Here is a 24595-nt window from a genome sequence, read left to right as displayed (position 1 = left end):
CTTGCATTTTCTTAATAAATGCAAAGCTTTCACGAAAGACAGTAACAATCACTGTAGTAGTGGCAAATACTACAAGTGAGTCTGATTCACAACAATGCCTCAGGTATGGCATATGCATACTTGCATAGGTCCAAGCTGGACCAGTGTACCTATGCAATAAAATCCATCCCTAGATTCAATAGACAAGTAGTGTGCCTGTTTTGTTTAAACAAGGCATATGACTGGATCTGTAAGTGTGTTAGAAGTATGTGGTTGTTAACCTTACTCTCAGGTTTTATTGTATTGAAAATGTTTGTATTGTGCACTAAAAAATTAAACATGTCTAAAATATTTTGTTTTTAAGGCAATAAGCCACAACCACCGTCAACAAGTCCTTCCAGCTTAATTCGCCGCACATCTTCACTTGATACTCTTGCTGCTCCTTACCTCTCTGGTCAGTGGCCTAGGGACCACGGGCAGGCTGCTCCATGCATGTGTGACAAGTCTACTCAGGTAATCCTTCCTTTTTTTTTTTTTCTTGCATCAAAGGTGTCAATGGCTGCATAGCTATGATAATTTAACTCAATATCCATAATCCAGCATAGGTGCAGTTGTGACTTTTCTTTTTCCAGGGTGGATTTGATTTAAATCACTAGAGAAAAGGCTTGATTTAAATAATTTTTAAAGAGCAACTGTCATCTCTGTCCTGCAGCAGCTCCTCCTCTGACCTGCTGTTTACTCGCCGACCGTCCCATTCACTTTAATGAGACGGCTGGTGATGCGGCAGTGACACAACAAGGTAAGGGACGTGGCGGCAGCAGGCGAGTGGATAGCCGCTAACAGGCGCTGCCATGATGGATCTAAAATGACAGGTGCTCTTTAAATATAAGGAATCTGACTCATTCTTTCTGGTAGTTAGAATCTGTAATATTTGCAAACCAAATGAAGGTTTCCTTTTTAGAATAATAAGCTGTCAAGTTCGTAAAAAGGCGATATAACCAATTTTAGGTTAATCACACATAGTTAAACTTCCCAAATTCTTTTCGTGCTTTTTCTCATGGTTACTGTGAAATTGTGCGAATGCATCAATGCAGTTCATGTTATCTCACCTTGCAGAGCTTGGATTCATTGAATGAGTTTTCTGAAAATGTAATGCAGAATATACAGCCTCATCCTACTTGTCTAAGCTCCATTTCATGCTGAATAAACTAAATTATTAATGTATCTTAAATAGAAAACTATCTTTAGATAGATGTTTACTCCAAAAGCATTTTTATTAAAATAAATTTGGTAAAAATCAAAATCTGGTTTTGGTTTTTTTTTTGTTCTTTTTCTTAATTTTTTCTTTAAAACATCAAATTTTTTTTTCCACCCTGGCTTGAACTGTTCCCAAAAGAAAGCTTAGGTTAGAAGTGTTCAGTTAATATGAAAATGGAGTATACTAATAAGTGTTGTCTTGAGGTTTTTTTTTTAATACATTCTGCTACTAACTAGTGCAAGCGCAGCATATGCCATGTTCATAGGCATGCACTTCATGATAAATGTCAAAGTTGCCAATGTGTTTGTCAGCTTAGATGTGTTGTACCATAGCAACTGCATATCTAAATAACGGCTAAAATGACACTTTTGTCAGCTGCAAAAGAATAGAAGGGTTATAGCTGGAAAACCTAAACCTCCAGGAAGCCTAAAAATTCTCCCTTGCATTGGAGTTACCTTTCCAGTAAATAGCCTATGCAGTTAAGTGGCCCCAGTAGATAAAAAACGGTGCAGCACTGTAAAATGTTAATGTGTTATTGTCATACATGTAGAACATTTGGGCTTCATCTGAAGCCTGGCTAAAAAAAACTCCCAGTTAGCATTCCTCACATCTGCCTTGTTGCTCCTCACAAGACCTCCTACTCTCTAGTTCCCTGGTCTCCTCCTCCCATGCCCGCCTCCAGGACTTCTCCAGGACATCACCCATCCTCTGGAACTCCCTACCCCAATCCATCAGACTATCACCTACTCTCCTCTCCTTTAGGCGCACCCTGAAAACCCACCTCTACAGGGAAGCCTACCCCGCCCTCTGCTAATTGTGATCTCCTCCACTCTTCCTACCACTCCATCCCCCACAGCTTTTCCTCCCGTACCACTATCCACTCTCTCCTAGATTGTAAGCTCCAAGGAGCATGGCCTTCGAACTCCTCGTTTATCGCATCGCATTGTATTGTTATTGTACTGTCTCATGTATTGTCTCCCATTGTAATGTACAGCGCTGAGCGAACTGTTGGCGCTATATAAATACTGTATAATAATAATAAGTGTGTGAAAACCATTGGACACTCACTTCCTGCATTGCAAAAATGCAAACCAATGGTTTTTTGCATCCAAGCAAATGAGGCAAGACATGGAGATTGCAAACTGGGAGTTTTTCAGCCAGGCTTTTAGGTTGGGCCGATTATGCCCTGCACATTTGACAGTAAAATGAACATTTTATAAAGCTGCACAGATTTTTAGTGCATTCTGCCCTTGACTGCACAGGTTTTTTTCTGGAAAAGGTGAACTTTAGATTTTAAATTCTCTTTTCTGTCTAGGGATTTTGTACAGCAGATTTACATACCTGACCATCCGTTTCTGCAGGCTTCTCCTCCACACTGTTAGCCCAGTCCCTGAAGCCTTAGTCCTCATTCTTTGACTGTCTAAGGCAGGGGTGGGCATACTTTTTGACTTGAGGGCCACAATGGGTTCATATATTGGACCCGGGGGCCGGACTAGCTGCTGGCCGGCCCAGCCACTACCATGCCATTTATTGTAAGTATAGTAATATTCCCCCATAGTAAGCATGGTAATTAATCCCCCCTATAGTAATTCATCCCCCCCATAGTAATTCATCCCCAATATTAATTCATCCCCCATATTAATTCATCCCTCATATAGTATTTCATCCCCCATAGTACTATTCCCCCCCCAAGTAGTAAGCCAAGTCCCCCCTGTGTCAATTTACTTACCTTTGCTCCGCGCGTTCCTCTCGCCGTGTTCCCGCACCGTACCGGTCTTCAGGGCGGACTGTGAGAGGAGCCTAGCTCCCCTCACGTTCGTCACGCTGCCCCGCCTACACACATCCTGACAGCCAATTACTGGCTATCAGGATGTGAGTGGCAGCGAGACTGGCCAATCATTGCATTTGAGCGCGCTGAATGATGCAAATGTTTGCCTGCCCTGGCTGTTTTTTTTTTTTTTTTTTTTTTTTTGTATCACGCTCCGCGGGCCGGATTAAAAGGTCCGCCGGGCCGTAGTTTGCCCATTGCTGGTCTAAGGTCTTCTAACATAATCAAAACTAATGCTGGGACCATAACTCTGCATTGGGCTTGAGTGTTGCGTCCACTAGCAGAGCAAGGGGGAGTGGCAGAAAGTGCTTCTTGCTCCCTCTAGACCAGGGGTGTCAGACACGAGCAAGTAACCCTTACAGGATCATTTTTAGGTTTCCTGGAGCTGGGCTTTAACTCCATTTTAAGGTCTCCTAGTCATGCAGTTGTACGCAATGAACATGTATGTTATTTTTTTAAATTGATATTGCCTAACTTGTTCAGCAGTGATTGTATCTGATTAAAACTGTACCTTTTGATACATTTTGTTCCATAAGGCATGTCCCCACCCTCCTGCATGCAGCCCTCTTGGTTCCATACAGGCCTCTGTCCCTGTTCCAATTTTGTTCACATAGTCTGTATTGATCTGGTTAGAGGACACAAGGAGCTGGTTTGGGTAAGATAGGCAGGTGAGGTCATCACTGTGCTGTGTAGAGGGTTTTTTTTTGTTTTAGTTTTTTTTTTTTTTTTTAATGGTAAATGCCTGCACAAAGAGCAGGAGTGGGTTCATGCTGAATAACTGCACAGTTTAGCAACAAAATACTCATTGTACACAAAAATTCAAGTATGCATGTACAGTAATTTAGTTTTGTATTTAGGCCATATTTATTGACCTTGGAGTTCAGCTATAACTTTTTGTGATCCACCCATAGTACATGTTTTTCTGGCAGGCGGGGCAGGCCAGATTAGACACAGCAGGAGTTTGTCATCAGATTTCAGCCAAATTCTTTTGTTTGGACACAGGCAATCAACATATTTTCAATCTCCGCATAGACTTTTGTGTTTACAAACACACACAACTCTGTATAAAATATAACCCCTTGATGTTAACCCCTTCCCAGCCAGTGTAATTAGTACAGTATGTCTGATCACTGTATTAGTGTTACTAGCAATATTCATGTCAGTCAATGTCTCTCCCTGCTATCTGTTAGTGCCTGATTTCCCACCACACTATCAGTCACGCTATGAGGCACTGATCGCTGCCACCATTACAAGTATAGCTCTGTAAATTTCAGTGTACTCTCACCGACCTCTTTATTAGGTACACCTGTTCAGTTGCTTGGTAACATAAATTGCTAATCAGCCAATCACATGGCAGCAACTCAATGCATTTAGGTATTTAGATGTGGTGAAGACGACTTGCTGAAGTTCAAACCAAGCATCAGAATGGGAAAGAAGGCAGTTCTGTCCAACCTGGTACTAGCAAGATGTACCTAATAAAGTGACCAGTGGGTGTATATATCGCAATTTGCAGACAATATAACTTTACCACGATCCAATTCATAAATAAAAATGATATATATAATATAAAATGTATCCGTAAGTTTCAGTCTTTCTATTTATATAATAAAAAATTTTAAAAACCCAGTAGTGATCAAATACCACCAATAGAAATTTCGATTTTTGTGGCTAAAAATTATGTAAATTTCATTTATGTTCAGTGTTGCATGACCAAGCAATTGCCAGTTAAAGTAGCACAGTGCTGAATAGCAAAAAAAATGCCCTAGTCATGAATGTAAAACACCATACAGTAAGCACAAAACATGAGAAAGGTAACCCTTTGATCATTCCAGATGGTACCCCTTCCTGCCCAGTGTCATTAGTACAGTGTCAGTGCTTTTTATTAGCACTAATCACTGTATTGGTGTCACTAGAGATGTCAGTGGCAGTTCCCATCCAGTGTCAAGTTAGTGTCAGAATGCTCACTGCAGTCCCACTATAAATCACTGATCGCCATCATTATGAATATAAAAATAAAAAAAAAAATTCCAGTACATATATGCTATAACTTTCATGTAAACCAACTAATATACACGTTTTTTGTTTTTTGTTTTTTTAACCAAAGCCATGTAGCAGAATACATTTTGGTCTAAATTTATAAAGGATTTTTGTGTTTTTTTTTCAATATGTTTTATAACAGAGTAGAAAATTCCCCCCCCCCCCCCCAAAATTGTAAGTCGTCTTTGTTTATAATACAAAAAAATAGAAACCGCAGAGGTGATCAAATACAACCAAAAGAAAGCTCTATTTGTGGGGACAAAATGCCATAAATTTCATTTACGTACAGCATTGCATGACCGCACAATTGTTCAGTTAAATTAATGTAGCACCGTATTGGGAAATATGGACTGGCGATGGAGGGGTGTGGAAATTTTTCAAAAAACTACTTGTCCAAGGACAAAATCAGGGTCCCAATCTACTAGTTCAGATAAAAAAAAAAATTAAATCTGAGGTACTTTTAAGAATATCTGGGGCTTTTAAAACAAAAGGGACTCTATGGCGACTTAAACGTTTTAATATTTTTAACATTGCGCTGTTTATCTCCTCCTCCCCTCCCTGCCTCCCTCCAGCATCGCACCCGGGGTCTAGCAGAGGGGAGAGACCGTGCAGTATAATGAGCACCGACTGGATGCTCCTCCGTAAAGGGAAATCTCAGGTTTATCCTTTATCCCTTTTGCTGCTAGAGCCCTTTTTGCTTTTTTTTTTTTCACACATTTAAGAAATAATTTTAGGCCTGGAGATTACATAAAACTCCCAAAACTTATATTTTCTGAAAGCAGAGACGCTAGAGAATAAAGTCATGGTAGTTTGCATTTGTCACATGATATTAGCACAAAGGTCTAGGAAATGCAAAATTTCAGTCTAAAATACTTAATTTTAGGGCACAAAACAGCAATAAAGTACCCGTTTTTTGTGGTAATATATAAAAGATGAGGTTGCACCAAGTGAATGGATATCCAACATATCAAATCTTAAATTTCCATGCGCTCCTGAATTGGTGACATACTTTAGAACCCAATATTGTCTATAGGTAACACTTTTAACCACTTGCCCTCCTGAGGATTTACCCCCCCCCCCCTCCTGGCCAGGCCATTTTTTGCATTACGGCGCTGTGTTACTTTAAATTACAATTGCGCGGTCATGCAGCGCTGCACCCAAATTACATTTACGACCGTTCTTCTCCTGAATTGAGCTTTCTTTTGGGTTATTTGATTGCCTGTGTGGTTTTTATTTTTTGCGCTATAAAAAAAAAAAACATTTTGAGAATTTATTTTGCTACTTGTCTTTGCTAAAAAAAAAAATTATGTGTAAATTGGCCTACCTCATCGCAGGCTATCCCCTCTTCAGTCTATCATGAATGCTGCTGCCAGACTCATCTAACTCACTAACCGTTCTGTATCCTCCACCCCTCTCTGCCAATCCCTCCACTGGCTTCCCAGTGCCCAACGGATAAAATTCAAAACATTAACAATAACGTATAGAGCCATTCATAACTCTGCCCCAAATTACATCACCGATCTTATCTCTAAGTATCACCCAAACCGTACTCTTTGCTCCTCACAGGACCTCCTGCTCTCTAGCTCCCTTGTCCTCCTCCCATGCTCTTCTCCAGAGCTTTTCCCATCCTCTGGAACTCTCTACCCCAATTTCAGACTATCGCCTACTCTGCTCACTTTTAGGCGATCTCTGAAAACCTATCTTTTTCAGGGAAGCCTATCCTGCCCTCAGCTAACAATGGAATCTTCTACTCTTTCAACCAGTCCATCCCCCACAGTTACCTTTTGTACTACTAGCCCCTCCATCCTAGATTGTAAGCTCCGAGGAGCAGGGCCCTCCTCTCCCTCTTGTATTGAATTGTACTATTGCTGTATTAAAATAGAGATGATCCTTCTGCGCTTAAAATTGGGCCCTAACCCAAAAGCTGCTGACACTAACCTTATACCCAATAAGTGAAATAACAAATATAACACAGTGTAGCGCTAAATAATATGCTAAACATAAATAAAATGTGACACACTCAATCCCTCTAAACAACACACTATAAGGGATTCAAAAATGAGTGCAATACGTGACTTCCCTCCTAAGGGAACATAAGTGCAAGTGATGTACAGTGTCATACAATAAATAGTGAATAACACACCAAAAATCAAATCCGTAAGCAAATCCTATATTCATAATGTGCAAGTCCACAAACAATATATAATGATGGTGCTCCAACTTGACTCGCATGCAAGTGACAATGTGTAGGTGACCAATACGTGGCAATCCTTAAGTGGCCCTCACCTCCTTACATCGACCCCACAGGGTCAGCTCGCTTAGGGGATCACGCCGATCCTATTAAGGACAGACTCTTCACAGGCTCCCCTCAGTAGTGGTAAGTGCTCCTTACTCCAAACCTCCGTATAGCCGCAGCCAACCTCTCCCAGGATCATAATAAAACAAGAAGATCCCCCATAGTGTAATCTGTATTAATTGTGCATATAAATAATTAAATGCCCACTCACATGTTCATTCCTCCCAAAAACGCTGTTTCACCTCATGCTAGAGGTGTACTGCATGGGTATCAATAAAGGTGTTCCAATATGGCCCCCACGCTGGAAGTGACGTCACCGCGTACCCGGAAATGCCTCCCCGTGTACCAACGCGTTGCGTCACGCCTAGCACGTGACTTCCTCAGGGTATATGCCCATGAAGGCAGGAACTCCATATATAGGTAACTGGCAACCCATCAACCACCGGAAGCAGATCTCCGCGGCCATTTTCTTGGAGTCCGCTTCCTCAGTTCCCAAGTCCACTATTGCGGTGATAAATCAGCCAAAAAACAGGTCAGCACAACCATACTATCGGCAAAGGATATACCCAAAAAGACTACCCAAACTCCCTATTCTCAATACTATATCAAAAGCACTACAGGGCACTATCAACGCCATGATATGATCAGGGGCCATATACTAGAAGTCCTATGTCCCAAAAATAACATAACATAGTTGTACTATATAACTCCCAGCCCCCCTATGGACATATATGGGAATAAATAGGCACTAATCACCACCCAAATAATCATGCACCATTCCCTAAATTAAATATAGATTATAAAAATAATATATATATACCCTTGATACTGTACCCGAATAAATTTTATTAAATACCTGTATGCAATATATAAAAAAATGCTGAAAAAACGTACAAAAACCCACATTAAATTAAAATTAAAAATATAGATAATAAGTATATTAATGAATACGGGACATCCCAATCAGAAAAAGATATAATAATAAATACCCATGTAGACACCCATACCATGGGTTTACAAAAATTCTAAAATCCATATAAATAAATATATAAAATCTATAGAATATATAATACATATAAATCACTAAAATAATATAAAAATTATGCCAGATCACTATTTATAAATAAATACACAAATGCCAGATGGTACATAATAAAATTCAACAATGAACACTATACTACTAAAAATCACTAATAAAACAATTTAAATCAAAGTCCACGTTCAAGCCTCTAGGAACCTATATCCTATATCCACCTGGACTCTGATTTACTTAGGGAACGTATCTTGTTACTTTCTCTCCAATGACCTTTATATCTTTCTATACCCCAAAAACACAGTGAGGAGGGGTCTTTATTATGATAAGCCAAAAAATGTCTGGGCACACTGTGCTTGGGAAACCCCTTTTTAATCTGCACATGCTCATGTAATCTCTTCCATAGTGGTCTCTTCTTCCTCCCCTCATACTGAAGACCACAGGAACATTCTAAGGCGTATGCCACCCCCTCAGTCCCACAAGAAATAAAATCCTGAATAATGAACTCCCTTCCTGTGGTATTGGCACGAAATGATTTCATCCTCATATTCCTCCTTTCGTTTCTTTACATGCATAACAGTACCTGCAAGGGAAAAATCCTTTTTGGTCTAAAAATGTCACCCCTGGTCATTAACACTATTCTCCTTACCCTTATCTTTCAGAAATAAGGAGAATAGTGTTATTGACCAGTTGGCTATAATTTTTAGATTTTAATGTACATTATAAAATGGTTGAAAACATTTTTTAGAAAACATTGATAAAATTTTATTCAAAACCGAATCCGCTTTTAAAAAAGGCCAGACAGCACCAAATTTACATACAGAAAGGCACCTACTATTAGAACTAGGGTAGTTAGGAATGTGATAGATCCACCCGGTGTAAGTAAAGGGGTGACATTTTTAGACCAAAAAGGATTTTTCCCTTGCAGGAACTGTTATGCACGTAAAGAAACGAAAGGGAGGAATATGAGGATGAAATCATTTTGTGCACTCATTTTTGAATCCCTTATAGTGTGTTGTTTAGAGGGATTGAGTGTGTCACACTTTATTTATGTTTGGCATATTATTTGGGGCTACACTGTTATTTGTCATTTCACTTATTGGGTATAAGGTTGCTGTATTGTCTCCCGTTATATTGTAAAGCACTAAGCAAACTGTTGGCGCTATATAAATACTGTATAATAATAATAAATTATTTGGTTACATGAAAGATATAGCATTTACGAATGGCAGTGTATATATACTGGATTTTTTTTTATTTCTAGTAATGGCGGCGATCTGCGACTTATAGCAGGACTGTGGCCGGCATTCTGACACTGGGGGAAAACTGACGTGGTGTCACTGACATCCCCAGTGACACCAATACAGTGATCAGTGCATAAAAAAAGCATTGCCACTGTACTAATCGCACTTGGCAGGAAGGGGTTAACATGAGGAGCGATCAAAGGGTTAACTGTGTGCTGGGAGTGTTTTACTGGGGGGCGGTGTGCTGGTGCTTCACTGTAAATACACTGCTCAGGATGGCTGTGCTGTGCACAGCCATCCAGAGCAGTGTGTCCGAGCCGACAAGACTGTTGGGAAACAAAGCGGCCCTCCTCCCCGTCGTCGGTAGCCACTGGGTGCCGGCGGGGAATCACCAGCCGGGCCTGGTGATGGCCTCGAATGGCGGCGCGGGTAGGACTCTCACGTGCCCCTACCCGGTAAAAAGATCACATTTATTTATATTTGATTTTGCGCAACCCTGCCACCCTGTAGCAGTATATCTACTATAGGGCAGTGGGGATGTGGTTAAAGCCCCTTTTATAGGTCATCGGTTTTGTGTTAGAGGAGGTCTGGTTCAAGAATTATTGCTCTCACTCTGGCGTTCGCGACAATACAGGATATGTTTAGCAATCAACGTTTCTATGTGTACTTGCTCCAGCGTGTGCAGGAGTGAATCATTTATAGAGGCGTTTTATTGCTGTTCTATAATTATAGCAATATCTTTTGGTGAGTTAATTTCAGCCGTTGGTGGAGGCAACACTTTTGATTGTCTTGAATCACTGGGTGATTCAAGACCATCAAAGTCTCTACAGTTCATTCTCGCCTTGTTGCCGATCATATATGTTTTGATTCCTGGGTAGAGATGGAGGCTTTCCAAATAAAGCGGTTGGGATTTTTTCCCCTACAGTCAAACATGGTGGAGGTTCATTGATGTTTTGGGGTTGCTTTGCTGCTTCAGGCATTGGATGTCTTGACCGTGAGCATGGCATTATGAAATCTGAAGACTTCCAAAGAATTCTGGGGTGCAATATAGGACCCTGTGTCAGACCCATGACCTCTGACAGACTCAACTCTCTTACAGCAGGAGAATGTCAAAAAGCACCCAGAAATGGTTTCAGACAAAGCACTGGAGAGTACGGAACTGGCCAGTAATGAGTCCAGATCTCCATTCCATAGAGCATCTGTGGAGAGATCTCAAAATGGCAGTTGTGAAAAGGAGCCCTTCCAATCTGAGACCTGGAGCAATTGGCGAAAGGAGAGTGGTCCAAAATTCCAGTAGAGAGGTGTAAGAAACTCATTAATGGTTACAGAAAGCAATAGATTTCAGTAATTTTTTCCAAGGAATGTGCTACCAAAGATTAAATTGAGCGTGTCAATTTTGTCCAGTCCATTTTTGAGGTTTTGCGTGGAATGTGTCAGATTTGGCTTTTTGCTTTTCTACTTTTTTGTGTTATCCAAAACAAACAAAAGATAAAAGAAAAGCAAACATGAGAATGCCTAAACATTTGTAATTGCAACAGGTTTCAGGGCGAAACGGTGCATTATCTGACAAAAATGCAGGGGTGCCAATATTTTTGGCAATGACTGTAGCATTTCGAAGTAAACGAGATGCCTTGAGAATGACATAGGAAGTGGTACAGGCAAGATATATCTTATGAGCAGTCTAAACAAAAGGGACTCGTGTTGGCTGTCGGGACTTTAACAGAGGGTCATTGTTTGGAATGAAGAAAGTGGGAGGCTTGACAGTTGAGTCATAGTAAGAGCCATTCATGGAACCTAGGGTATACACAGCATTACTTATGCCCCATACACACGATAAGAAAATCGTCCAAATAATTTCGCGGAACCACTGATCGAACAATTTTTTAGTTGATGAGCAAGATGTTTTAGCTAATAACGATATTGTGAACGAAAAAATCCGGTTAAACAGTGAAAAATTGTCGTTTCCCAAACGAACGACCGATTTTCTATGTGGTGGTATAACTGTTGTACGAAAAAAATCTATCAAGCGAAATCACGCATGAGCGGAAACTGAACATGACTCGGAAATTTATGTCCAAGGAATATTGGTAAACACAAACGAAAAATCCAAATGTTAAAAGTAGATTGGCCTAATGAGATGAGACCAGAATTCTGCATATTATATTTTTATGCATCACTATTTATGTATATAGTTAATTTAATAAACGATATTATACTCATTGCTGTTCCTTGTTGTGTATATCGCTCGTTCTGGCCGGAAGGGTCTGGCATAAAAGTCACACGCACACTGCATCACTTCCACTTGTACGGAAGATGTCAACACTATGTATTGCCCGACGAACGATTTTTTTAGATTGGTTAATGTGGGCCATGATTTCGACCAACGAACGAATGCCTCTCGGTCGTCTGATGACTGATCAGTCAAATTTCTAATTGTGTATTCCCACCTTTAGTATCTGATAGAGAAGAGAATAGATCAGTGATCAGTTCTATTCATGATCGATTATGGCCTCCGTAGTACCTTACTTTTCATTGGAAGAGTATCTAGTGATTTCAGCGCTCTCACACTCTCCACTGCAGTAACAAACCACCTGGATAACTTTTACTCTGCTTTTTCAGTTCCAAGATGTACTTCAAATCAGCAGTCCTCTTAATAGAAAAGGGGTAACTAGCAGATTGCAGTGCACAGTGAGGGACAGCACACTGCAGTAGCTGACATACAACAGTCCTCTCGGGTGAGGTTCACATCTGTGTGGGTCCTGCATGCTGCATTTGTGTGGGCACAGCAGTGCGTTCATTGGAATGGGCTGCTGTACCTGTGGAAAATGTTTTAAAATGTGGCTGCATAGAATCATGCAGTTTCAAGCACCCAAAAATGTTGTGCTTTCTGATGCATAGGGGTGCTATTAAGAAGAGCAGAGCATTTTGCGTGTGCCCCACTGGCCCATATATGTGTAAACCTAATCCTATGCTGACATAATAGTTACAAAGTAAAGCAAAAACTTGGTGGGATCATTTTATGTACATGTATGAGATTAGCAATTGTAACAAGTAGAATGTCTCAGTCTAGATGCAAGGAAACCCAAGAATTCTATAAAAGATATGTAGTAAAAGCAGGGAAATCCTTTTTCACAGAACACAGCTGAGTCTGACTCTTCTCGGTATGCATAGAGCAGTGTAGCCTCGCTCTCAACTTGTTTCTCAAATAACATCCACTGCTCTCTCCAGATGAACTAATACCAATGATTTGGCAGATTGCAGTGTGCACTAAGGAAAAGCAAATTGCAGTTGCTCACATACAGCAGTCCTCGCAATCCAGATGACAACAGATACAAACTATAATGGAAAATTAGGTACTTTATCAGTTTGGAGATTCTATCAAGTAGAATGTCTCAGTTTAGATGCAAGGAATCCCAGGAATGTAACTCCTCTTTCTCTGTAGTAAAAACAGGGAAATCTTATTTCAGACCACATCTGATATATTTCTGGAAGGCCTGAGCACAGGTCCAAAAAGAGGGTCCAGTTGTTGGGTATGTTTTCAGATACGTGAGTGTATATGGGTGGCACCAGGGTATTCTACACTGGGGGTAATGTAAGGGGATTTGCTTGAGTATGACCTATTGTTTGGTGTCTGTGCCTAGATCAATCAATCAGTCTGACCAGATGGCAAGCTGTGTGGTATGAGTGTGTCATGTTAGGCACGGCTTCCATGTGCTTTGGGGAGACAGAGGAGATGGCTTTGAGGCAGAGGTTGTGTGATCGCCCACAAGAACTTAAAGTGGAGCTCCACCCAAAAGGGGAAGTTATGCTTTAATGCTTTTTCCCCCTTTCCCCATTAAGGATTGGTACCTTTTGGGGAACAGGTACCCGCTCCCACTTCCGTTGCGATTGCCTAGTTTTTGTAGCTGCTGATTTCTATTTTTTTTTCAGCTGGAACTCCACTTTAACAAGGAATTGACTGACCTGAAGTAAGGAAGGAGAATGTATGGGTAAGATGGAGAGCAAGTACAGGAGTTTTAATAGGTTAGGAATTTTAGAAGTGTTGCACTGGCCAACCAAGAAAATAGAACTTCTGGAGTAGGAATCCTCTTTTCTGAAGGACAGATAGAAAATTCAAAGTAATGATGTTCTTCAAATTAGAATAAGTAGTACATAAGTATTTAAGTGTCATGTTTGCCCATATTAATTAGAAGTTAGTTTTGAGTTTGCTGAGAAGTCATTGCGATGCTCATTGCTTCTGATTTTTGGAAGTTCTGATCTTAAGAAGGAAGAAAGATCATCTGCATAGGCAGAGATTTTGTAATGATGATCTCCTACTTGTAAGCATTTTATATTTGAATTGCTCTGTACTTAGTACTAGAAGGGCTCAAGTGAGTCTATGAGAATAGGAAGGGAAATTGGGCAAAGCCCTCTTGACTGCTGTTTGAAATCATGAAGGACTCGGAGAAGACACCATAGACAGAGAGAGAAGGGATGGAGTAGATTGCACTAATCCATACAATAAAGTTATTTCGCATGCTAATATGTTTTAGAGTCACTCCCGTGAATTGCCAATTGAACCCATTAAAGGCTTTTTTGATGTCCGCGGACAGCAAGATGCATGGGATAGCAGAGGTTGGTAGCTGTGTGAATTACGTAGTTTAATGACCTTGTCATGGGCCTCTAAAATGGGGGAAGGAGGCTTGGTTGAGGTTCATTATGGTGATGTAGGGGAGGAGTCAATCCAGTTTTTGTGAGTTTTTTCAGGTCAGTGCTCAGGAGGGAGAACCTTTGTACTTGATAACTCTTGGCTTTCCCCTTCTGTGTAATGTTAAAGTGATATTAAACCCCCCAAAATACATTTTAATATATTGCAGCTTATCATTTCTTCAGTGTGATGGCTGCATTTTATTCTTTTTTACTCTTTTATTCTATTTTCACCTGGTGATCCAGCCTGGAAGTCTGGTTTTTCAAAAGAACAAACTCTCCAGCAGATTGTATCAGTTACAGAGATGAGACAAACTATTTAACGCTGGCTGTGGTGCATACAATGATCAGCTTTTATTCATGTAAAACTTTATGCCCAAAGGAAAAACATCTATAACTGCTTGTGTAACTGCAGTGTGAGCTGGAGTTTGGCTTCAGTTTGTTAGCGTATTTAAAGCTGCTTGTTCATCCTAACACTCCATTCTCCCAGACTGACAATGCTGCTGTCCAATGGTGTCCCCCGTGCTCCTTCATCCATAGAGTGGGTGTACTTTAATACAGGTGGTGTGGTACTAGCTAGGTAACTATGTGAAAACAGAGGGGGCAAAAAGCCTAAAAAAAGAAAAACGATGCAGCCACCACATCTAATGACCGGTAAGATGCAATATATTAAATTTTTGGTTTTGAGCTTAATACTGCTTTTAGAAATGTGCTGGAGATTTGTTTACCATAATTAACATATGTACTATGCTGGAGATCTTCATTATCAGTCATAAACTAGATGTGCATACTGTCTGCCCCAACAAAGGGTTAAAGAGTTCATGGCTTGGAGGGTACATTGTATTTTGATGCAAAAATTGTCCCCCAATTGCATATTGCAAACTATTACTATGCAATGCAAGCAGCTTATAGAGTTTTGTGAATAATTCTGCACTCTGCATCACATACTTTCACATTATGAAAGACTTGCACTATATTGCCAAAAGTATTGGGATACCCCTCCAAATCATTGGATTCAGGTGTTCCAATCACCTCCATGGTCACAGGTGTATAAAATCAAGCACCTAGGCATGCAGACTGCTTCTACATACATTTGTGAAAGAATGGATCACTCTCAGGAGCTCAGTGAATTCAAGTGTGGTACCGTGATAGGTTGCCACCTGTGCAATAAGTCCATTCGTGAAATTTCCTTGCTGCTAAATATTCCACAGTCAACTGGGAACAGCAACTCAGCCACAAAGTGGTAGGTCACGTAAAATGACAGAGTGGGGTCTGTGCATGCTGAACCACACAGTGCGCAGAAGTCAAACTGTGCAGAGTCCATAGCTAAAGACCTCCAAACTTCATGTGGTCTTAAGATTAGCACAACAACAGTGCATAGAGAACTTCATGGAGCAGCTGCATCTAAGCCTTGCATTACCAAGAGCAATGCAAAGGGTTGGATGCAGTGGTATAAAGCACACCGCCACTGGACTCTAGAGTAGTGGAGACGTGTTCTCTGGAGTGAGGAATCGCGCTTCTCTGTCTGGCAATCTGATGGATGTGTCTGGGTTTGGCGGTTGCCAGGAGAACGGTACTTGCCTGACTGCGTTGTGCCAGGTGTAAAGTTTGGTGGAGGTGAAATTCTGGTGTTGGGTTGTTTTTCAGGGGTTGGACTTGGCTCCTTGGTTCCAGTGAAGGGAACTCTTAAGGCGTCACCATACCAAGACATTTTGGACAATTTCATGCTCCCAACTTTGTGGGAACAGTTTGGGGATGGCCCCTTCCTTTTCCAACATGACTGCGCACCAGTGCACAATGCAAGGTCCATAAAGACATGGATGAGCAAGTTTGGGGTGGAGGAACTTGACTGGCCTGCAGAGTCCCAACCTTAACCTGATAGAACACCTTTGGGATGAATTATAGCGGAGACTATGAGCCAGGCTTTCCCGTCTGACATCAGTGCCTGACCTCACAAATGCCCTTCTGGAAGAATGATCGAACATTCTCATAGACACTGCTAAACCTTGTGGACAGCCTTTCCAGAAGAGTTGAAGCTGTTATAGCTGCAAAGGGTGGGCCAACTCAATATTGAACCCTACGGACTAAGACTGGGATGCCATTAAAGTTTGTTTGTTTAAAGGCAGATGTCCCAATACTTTTGGCAATATAGTGTACCTTAAAACAAAGCCCTCCAGTGGCTTGCTGTCACCACTGTAGAGGCTTCATCTTCACCCGGTCTTCCTTCCAAGTTTGTGAGCTCCAGCTGTCTGACTGGCTGAGCCGTGATGATGTCACTCCCGCGCATATGTGCAGGGGTCTCGGGCCACTGCACAGTACTCTGAAGGAATGGCACGGGTATGTCGTTCCTTCAGAGCGCATGTGCTGGCTCTCAAAAAGAGTGAATATCTCCTAAATGGTGGACGTTTAGGAGATATTACTTTTTACCTACAGGTAAGCTTTATTATAAGCTTACCTGTAGGTAAATGTTAAAAAAAAAAAAAAAAAAAAAAAAAAAAAGTAAGTAGTTTACTACCACTTTTAAAGTATGCTGTGTGAACACATAAACATATAATAGGAATTTCCCAAATTAGACTGCAAAGGTGGAAATACACTTTAGAAGCATAGAAGCATGTGTTTGTTCGCATGCAGTGCAAATCAGCAGATTTTATTCTATTCCCCCCACCCCCACTTTACTGCAGAGCGGCTCTTAGCCTCCGGTCACATCGGGTGCGACTTGGCATGCGATTTGCAAATCGTATGCCAAGTCGCACCCTATTGTCCGCTATTAGAGTGGTCATATCGGTTTCAGTTCTAACTTGGTCAGAGCTGCACCGATTTCTAAAGTAGTGCATGCACTACTTTTGTTGTGATTTGCATAGACATCTGTGTCGATGTCTTGCAAATCGCAATGAAATCGGCAGGTCACCAGATTTTGATATCGTGTGAGTTCACTGTAAGTTCGCACGCTTTCAAAATCGGCTTTGATGTGACCGGGATGTAAAGCATTTAGAGTGACTTTTTCTGCTCCCAGCAGGTGAGTACTGGGGAGAGGATGCATAAAGTGAACCCGTTTTTACTCCTGTATAGGTAAAGTACAAGATTTTGCTTCAAAGGCTTGATTGAAGACAATAGTTGCACTAATATGTGCATCAAGCCTATGATTTAATTTCATTTGTTGTATTCATGTTTTGTTTAAGTGACATGCCGCAAATCACTGCTGCACAAGTCGTTTGTATTCGGCATACCAATTAAATCATGCCTCACTAAATCTTCTGCTATGCATGGCCTAATTAAATGATGTATATGCAATTATAATGCAGAATATACTTCCTTTTTCTTTATACCAAACAGACAGAAAGTGCTTGGGCTGAAGAGTATGCTGAAAAGAAGAAAAGCTCTCACAAGCGATCTGCATCCTGGGGCAGCAACGAGCAGCTGAAAGAGGTTAGGCAGCTGCTGTGTGCTGAATGGGGGGAAGGCACTTTGCATTGATATAGCAATTCTTGTGTGGTCATATGTTCTTCTGAGATTGAGTGTTGAGAATGCTTAATGAATTCTGTTCATTATTCTAAATTAATGCATTTTCTGTTAACTGCTGAGTTGGTATTAATATTGACTCGTAATTATAGTTGTTGATGGGCAAATACTTCATATCCTGGGCATTATAAGTGTTGAAAATGTTTAAAACTTGATGTACAAAAAATTATTCTTTATTTCTTCTGAGGACACAGAAATTCTTAAACATTTGGCTTATGTTGCCACCTACAAGAGGTTGGGATTCTAGTGAACAAATAAGTTGAAGCCAGCATCCATATAACCCAGCATCCATATAACCTCACCTCTGCCAGCTAAGCCTATAGTTTTTGCTAGTTTTCAAAGAGACTGAACATCTTTACTTAAGCTCTGCTGGCAAATCTAATTATTTTTGCTAGTACTTTCTTTTCTCTCCGGCTTTGATCAAGATGCTCAGTTTGCCGTAGATAGGCCTTTTTTTCTTTTTTTTTTTTTCTTTTTTTTTAAGTTTTTTTTCTTCGGTGACTTTTGAGCTACCTGAATCAGAATTACAAGCGTCAGTTACTAACCTGGGTTATGCAGTATGTTCTGCCCTGAACCACTGGAGGAACTTTTGGCAATCGGGTAAATGCCAAATGGCAATATCTTTTATTGCAATGAGATAAAACAGCAAAATCGTTTCAGCTAATGGCCAAAATGCATTGGCTGTTTTACAGCTGTTTCATGTCATTTCAATACAGGATATTGCCATTTAGCTGCTTTCCTGACTGTCCCTCCAGTGGTTCACAGTACACAGAGGTATTAGCAGCCATTCAGTCTGAGCTCCGGGTGGAGCAGAGATTTGAAGGAAGGTAGCAGCACCACTTCAACTGTTTGCGTGTTCTAGCCTGCATTTAGAGGATCAGCCTGCTGTTCTAGACCTAGGAGTTTTAGATTTCTTACAGCTGCACAGCCCTTTCCCTCTATACCTGGTATTTTAAGTAATTCTTTAGTGGAATGGAAAATTGGTAGGATCTTCTGAGTTAGGCACCTCTTCCAGCCCCTCCTCAGCCTTTTGGTGTTACTGCACTCCATTTGGCATCTTTCCAGGTTTGTTCGGGTTCCCCACACCATTGGACCTCCAAATCGTACGTTGGTAGGATCCCTATCTTTGGGTTTGGCATCCCACTTGAGCTCGCACACCTCCCTAATTAGGGAGTCCTTTGCCCTCTCATTGCACTCTTTGCGATGCTTGACTCTCCTTAGTCCTGTCCCTCTCCTAAGAGACTTCTTAACCTACAAGGTTGACAGGGATCAGTCCTTCCTCACGGCACTCGCCCTAGTGCCTTTTTCTGGCATCACAGTTGTGAAACTTTTGGAAGGCCTTCCATGAAAAGTGTATATTTCCTGGATTCTATCAGTTCGAGCAGTACTAAATGTCCTATCAACTGCGAACCTCCGCTAAAGATTTATTTCCAGGTATCTAGCATTGGTAGCCTTGGGTCGTCATTGAGTGGGGCTGTTCAGTTCAAATCCATGCTCACAGAATTCATACCCTATGGACTTTTTGACCCGTTCCTTATGTGTAGCCTTCCCTCCTCGCTCTTCAGCTGCATATGCTGCTATTTTTCAGGGGTAGGTTGGATGATTCCTGAAATATAGTGGTGGCAAGTGATTAGGCAGGTTTCAGTGTGGTGATCACATCCCAGGATTACCTCTGGGTGCTGATTGGAAGGAGACCTTAGGATTGTAGGTGCAATGCTAGGCTCCTGCAGCAGCTTCCTCTCTACCTCTGCATAGGTATGGATTTTCAGTTGCAGAGCTGTAGGGAGTGTCAATGGACTACTAGTGCAGTGATTACTATACCTGTATTCTTTTGAGAGCTGCAAGTCTGTTTGCCAGAGTAGAAGACGGGACTTGTAGTTTATTCATTCACAGATCACTTGTGAATGAAGTGTCTGTGCAGGTGGAGACCTGATTTTCAAAGGTGAAAGTTCCTTTTCCCTGTAGTCAAAGGTTAGGTGTGTTAAACTTTAAGCCTCCTGTTGATGAACTGGTTTTTACCTTAAGCCGACCATACATGGACCAAAATGCATCTGATCTACTTCTGTACATCCAGCCTGTTGGATTTTCCCTGCCTGATAGCCAGCAGCACTGACCAGTGTATTTTGATGGTGGGGAAGTTTCCTCGCTGTGAGAACACAATACCTCAGCAAGGAGTGTCGCTCACCCCTCTCCCACATCCACATACTGTGGTTGAACCAAAAAAAAGTACTAATTTATGGTCCTAGCATACACCATGAGAATATTGGATGAATTATTTTGTTTTTGCATGCCACTTTCATATCGAAAACGAATAGGTTACAAAATTTCTGGTAAGACCAAATACAACTTTGGAAGTGATGTATTGTAATGTATTCTTTTGTTTTTTGAGCATGCACGTTTTTTTTTTTTTTTTTTTTTTCTTTGTCCGATTTTCTCATTGTGTACACGGCTTGAGACACTCCTCTATGCCTGTCCAAATTTCCTTTTCATTGAGGTCAAGGGTTAGGTATTCTAGGTTTGTTTTGTTTTTCCTACAGTTGACCAAATGGGATTTTCATTGGACCGGTTATGTCTGTTCAAACTTTCTGTTGGGGATTTTGTTCTGAATCTTGACCCAGAAAACATTTTAATTGTTTTTAGTTCTTTTGTTTTTTTGGTTTTTTTCTCCCATTTGGGTAGTGTTTGCTCCATCTGCATTTTTTTGGTGGTTGGCCCTCCTGCCTTCACTGGTTTGAGACTTTTTATTTCTCAAGGTAACCGATCCCCTTATTGGTGTTGGTCTCTCCTGGTCTGAAGCACCAGGTTGATAATCGGTGCCTTCCCTGTGGTCATGGTAATTTCCATATTTTGCTTGGCCCTTTCTTCATTTAGCCTGATTCAAGCATGGATTCCTTCAGATCTCCACATCTGTTAGACCTCAATGGTTGTTGCCTTCCCCTTTGGAATTCCTGTGTCCTTCGAAGAACTTCAACAAAATTATGTTATGGGAACACAGAAAAATATTGGCATTGCAGTTTGTATGGGGCTACAAAGCCACAGACTGGTCAGGATGCCCATGCTAGGGCCCAAAGTTAGAGATCCTACCAACATAGTATTTGGAGGTCTGGCTGTTTCCACAGCCAGAAGCACCTACAATGCAATGAGCATCAGAACTGGAACACAGTGCAATGGAAGAAGGTGGTTTGGTCTGATATGTCCTGATTTTCTTTTACATCATATGGTTGGCCCAGTGCGTGTGCATTGCTTACCTGGGGAAGAGATGGCATGAGGATGAAGACAACCCGGCGGAGGCAGTGTGATGCTTCTGGCAAGGTTATGCTGGTAAACCTTGGTTCTGCCATCCATGTGGATGTACTTCCACATATACTTTGATATCTACCACCTACCTGAACGTTGTTGCTGACAAGTACACTTCTTCGTGGAAACGTTATTCCCATTTGCCTCTTTCAGCAGGATAGTGTGCCCTGCCACTCTGCAGAAATGTTTCAAGAAAGGTTTGAGGAAAACAATGAGTTTCATGTGTTGACTTGACTTTTAAATTCACCAGATCTCATTCCATCAAGCATCTGTGGGATCTGCTGGAAAAAACTCTGATCAATGGAGGTCCCACCTTGCAAATTACAGGACTTAAAGGATCTGCTACTGACAGCTTTGTGCCATATATCACATCATACATTAAGAGGTCTAGTGGTGTTCATGCTGCGATGCGGCAGGGATCTGAAGTCTCACTCTGCAGAGCTCAGTGAGAGATGATTGGATGGGAGGGGGACACACCCTCTTCACACAGCAGGCTGGAACAGAGCTGAGGCTGTCAGTCACAGGCTGTGTGTTGGCACTCCCTCCCTTCATCTTTTTATTGGTGTCAGAAAAACTTGTTAGAAGTGACTCATGCAGAGAGCCAAGGCAACAGACAGAAATGACACTTAGTGTGTGTATTGAGACAAGTGCACACAATGAATAGCCTGCCTTGATGCAACACATGTTAACACATGACTTAACACGCCACCTTCCACCACACTTTTACATTATTCAGCATCGCTGGCTATAAAAAAAGATGCGAGGGTCAGGATTGCATCTGCAGTCATGAGTCGGGTAGAATCACTTAAACCAGAGGATGTACGGATACATCCATTTGGGGCAAGTGGTTATAGGAACACCTTTTAATGATAGCTGTTTGAGGGATGCCATTGCAGGCCGCCTTTTAAAAGTGCTAAATGCATGGTTGTATTTGACTTCAGTATGTTTCAACCACAATCATGTAAATGTGTATTTATATTAAATAGTGTTGCGAAGAAGTGTCAGAACTACTTATCACTACACTTTTTCCTGGTCAGCAACCTGGACAGCTTTGAAGTCCGTATCAAAATGCCACCCAAGCAACTAGCACTCTCAAAGGGGAGTTCAATAATGGCAGCCTCCAGTAATCTCTTCTGATGGTGTGCCTTTAAACATAGCAGGCTTTCAGATAGCATTTTCAGAAGAAGGTACGCAATGGCAGCCACCAGTTTTCTGTCATAATAGGGTTACATTAATTGGTATGCCACTTCAGAAATGTAATTGGGCTTTGAATTGCTTGGTTTGTCCCTATTTGAAGGCGGTAATTGTACTTTTAATGTTTAAAACAAAGAACAGTACTTTTTAATTACATTGTGTATGCACCTTGTTTACATTACTGATTACTATAATGTTTCATCCTTAGATTGCTAAATTACGTCAGCAACTTCAAAGAAGTAAACACAGCAGCAGACATCATCGGGATAAGGATAGGCAGTCTCCCTTCCATGGCAACCACACAGCAATTAACCAGGTAAGGAGTTAGGCTGGCCAGTAAGATTTGAGAGGGGTAATTGGAAAATTACTTTTACATTCATTATAAGAAGGTGAAACACATCGTAAAAGTCATTGACTGGTCAAACACTGTCCAATAATCAGACGTAATTATTCAGTTTAAAGCCCTGTTTGCAATTGGGCTATAATGAGCACTTCAGGCACTTAGAAGTGCAGATTTTCTGACCTTTTGGGAAAATTTGTCAATCAGATTCTTCACTTTTCTATGTAGGTATACTGTGTGTGTATTATGTGCTTTTTGTAGACCTTCATGTTCAGGGAGCCATCTGCTATTCTGTGGCCAACCTTCATAAATAAGTGTTTTGGTTTTTTTTGTTTTTTTTTTTTTTGCCTCTTTAGTCATCTCATCCATTTTAATTAGGCTTTTACTTTTGTATGTGTTTATCTTATTATAATTTGAGGTTACATTTTAATTTGTTCTGGACGCTTAACCACTTTAATACCACACTTTAGCCAAAAGATGGCTACAGGACGGTTGTCTTGTTCTGGGAGGGCATCTATAGACCTCCTCCGAAAACGCGCATTGCGTGCGCCCTGTTACCGCTATGTTTTCTGGACACAGCTGATCACAGATTAAAGGGCCAATAAAAGCGGCCATTTACTATGTGATCAGCTGTGTCCAGTCACAGCTGATCACTTGTAAACAGACTTATTAGTTTTTGGCAGTCTTTTCCTCACATGCTGTGTCTGTGTGAAGAGACAACCAATACCTGCAAGGCTGTCAGTGCTTTGGTTACACTGACAATCAGGGCACTGATCATCAGTGCAGCCCATCAGTGAAGAAGAAAAATTACTTATTTGCTAAAATTTATAACAGAAACGAAGAAAAGTTTGTTTTTATTGTTTTAACAAAAAAAGAAAACCCAGTGGTAATTAAATACCACCACAAGAAAGCACCTACCTATCTAAGAAAAAAAAGAAAACATGTCATATGGGTACAGTGTTGCATGATCACACAATTCTCATTCAAAGTGCGAAAGCTGAAAATTGGCTTCGGGAGGAAAGGGGTGAAAGTGCCCTGTATTGAAGTGGTTAATAGTAATAAAGAAAATCTGTATTTACCTGTGCTGGGTGCATATTTTTTTCCCTACACTTTTTTTCACTCCATTGCTGCTGCAGTAAGCTGCTAGGATTGAATAAAATATTTTGTACTTCATGCTATAGAGCAGCATGTTACTTCATGTGATGTTGGTGATTATTCCTGCAGTACCAAATTGCAATGTGAGGAGTCCTCAGCCCCATGTAAACCCCAAAGGAGCAGCTCTGAGCTTACACAGGACTTTCTTTCTTTGCTCCTGAAATGGAGCAGAGGAACAAAGGAATAGAAGAAGTATGAGCAGCTGGGAAATAGGCTAGTTAAATTAACCTTTTGCTTTGCTCTGCCTGGCAAAGCACGTTTGCTTTTAAGACTTAATCATTTCATTGGCAAAGACTCTTAATTGTAAAATGTCATATGGTGCATGTTAAGTGATGCAATTTATTCCTGCAGCCTAAATTTATAACTCGGTTTTGTTGAGTTATAAAAGAACAGTCACCTCAATGTGATCTTTGTACATTGCAAGAGTTTTTAAAACTCCGTTGCAGATCCCTACCTTTTTTTTCTGTTTCAAAGAAATGCCTGCTTGATTCACTTTGTGCTTTCCAGACGGATTCCTGAATGGGAGGGTCAGCGTTCATTATCGCCACCTCGGCTGTCTGAAACTCCTAATACAGGGATTGCATAAGATATGGCTTGTATGTCATTGTAGACTTAAGAAAACCTGTGAGGCAACCATACAAGCTAGATAAAGCATTTCTCTGTGCATTTTGTACAATGGTGTATATAATGCCTCCAGGTTGCCATTTTGGAAAAAAGCGACTGTTGCAG

The 24595-nt window shown here is 41.0% G+C and overlaps 1 protein-coding gene across 2 annotated transcripts in view; it reads left to right on the top strand.

Moving 5' to 3' along the window:
- Positions 1–24595, top strand: part of FAM117B (family with sequence similarity 117 member B) — a 72060-nt gene that overhangs the window by 22722 nt on the left and 24743 nt on the right. For both annotated transcript variants that reach the window (XM_089670444.1, XM_089670453.1), the window contains exons 2-4: positions 344–492; positions 17695–17787; positions 22580–22687. In XM_089670444.1, coding sequence (XP_089526570.1) covers positions 344–492; positions 17695–17787; positions 22580–22687 — 350 coding nt within the window. The remainder of the gene's footprint in view (positions 1–343; positions 493–17694; positions 17788–22579; positions 22688–24595) is intronic.

The sequence above is a fragment of the Staurois parvus genome, unplaced genomic scaffold, assembly GCF_062004578.1.
Source record: "Staurois parvus isolate SC_StPar_1 unplaced genomic scaffold, SC_StPar_1.0 ptg000011l, whole genome shotgun sequence".
NCBI classification, from domain to species: Eukaryota; Metazoa; Chordata; class Amphibia; order Anura; family Ranidae; genus Staurois; species Staurois parvus.
This window is presented reverse-complemented; position numbering and strand designations above follow the sequence as displayed.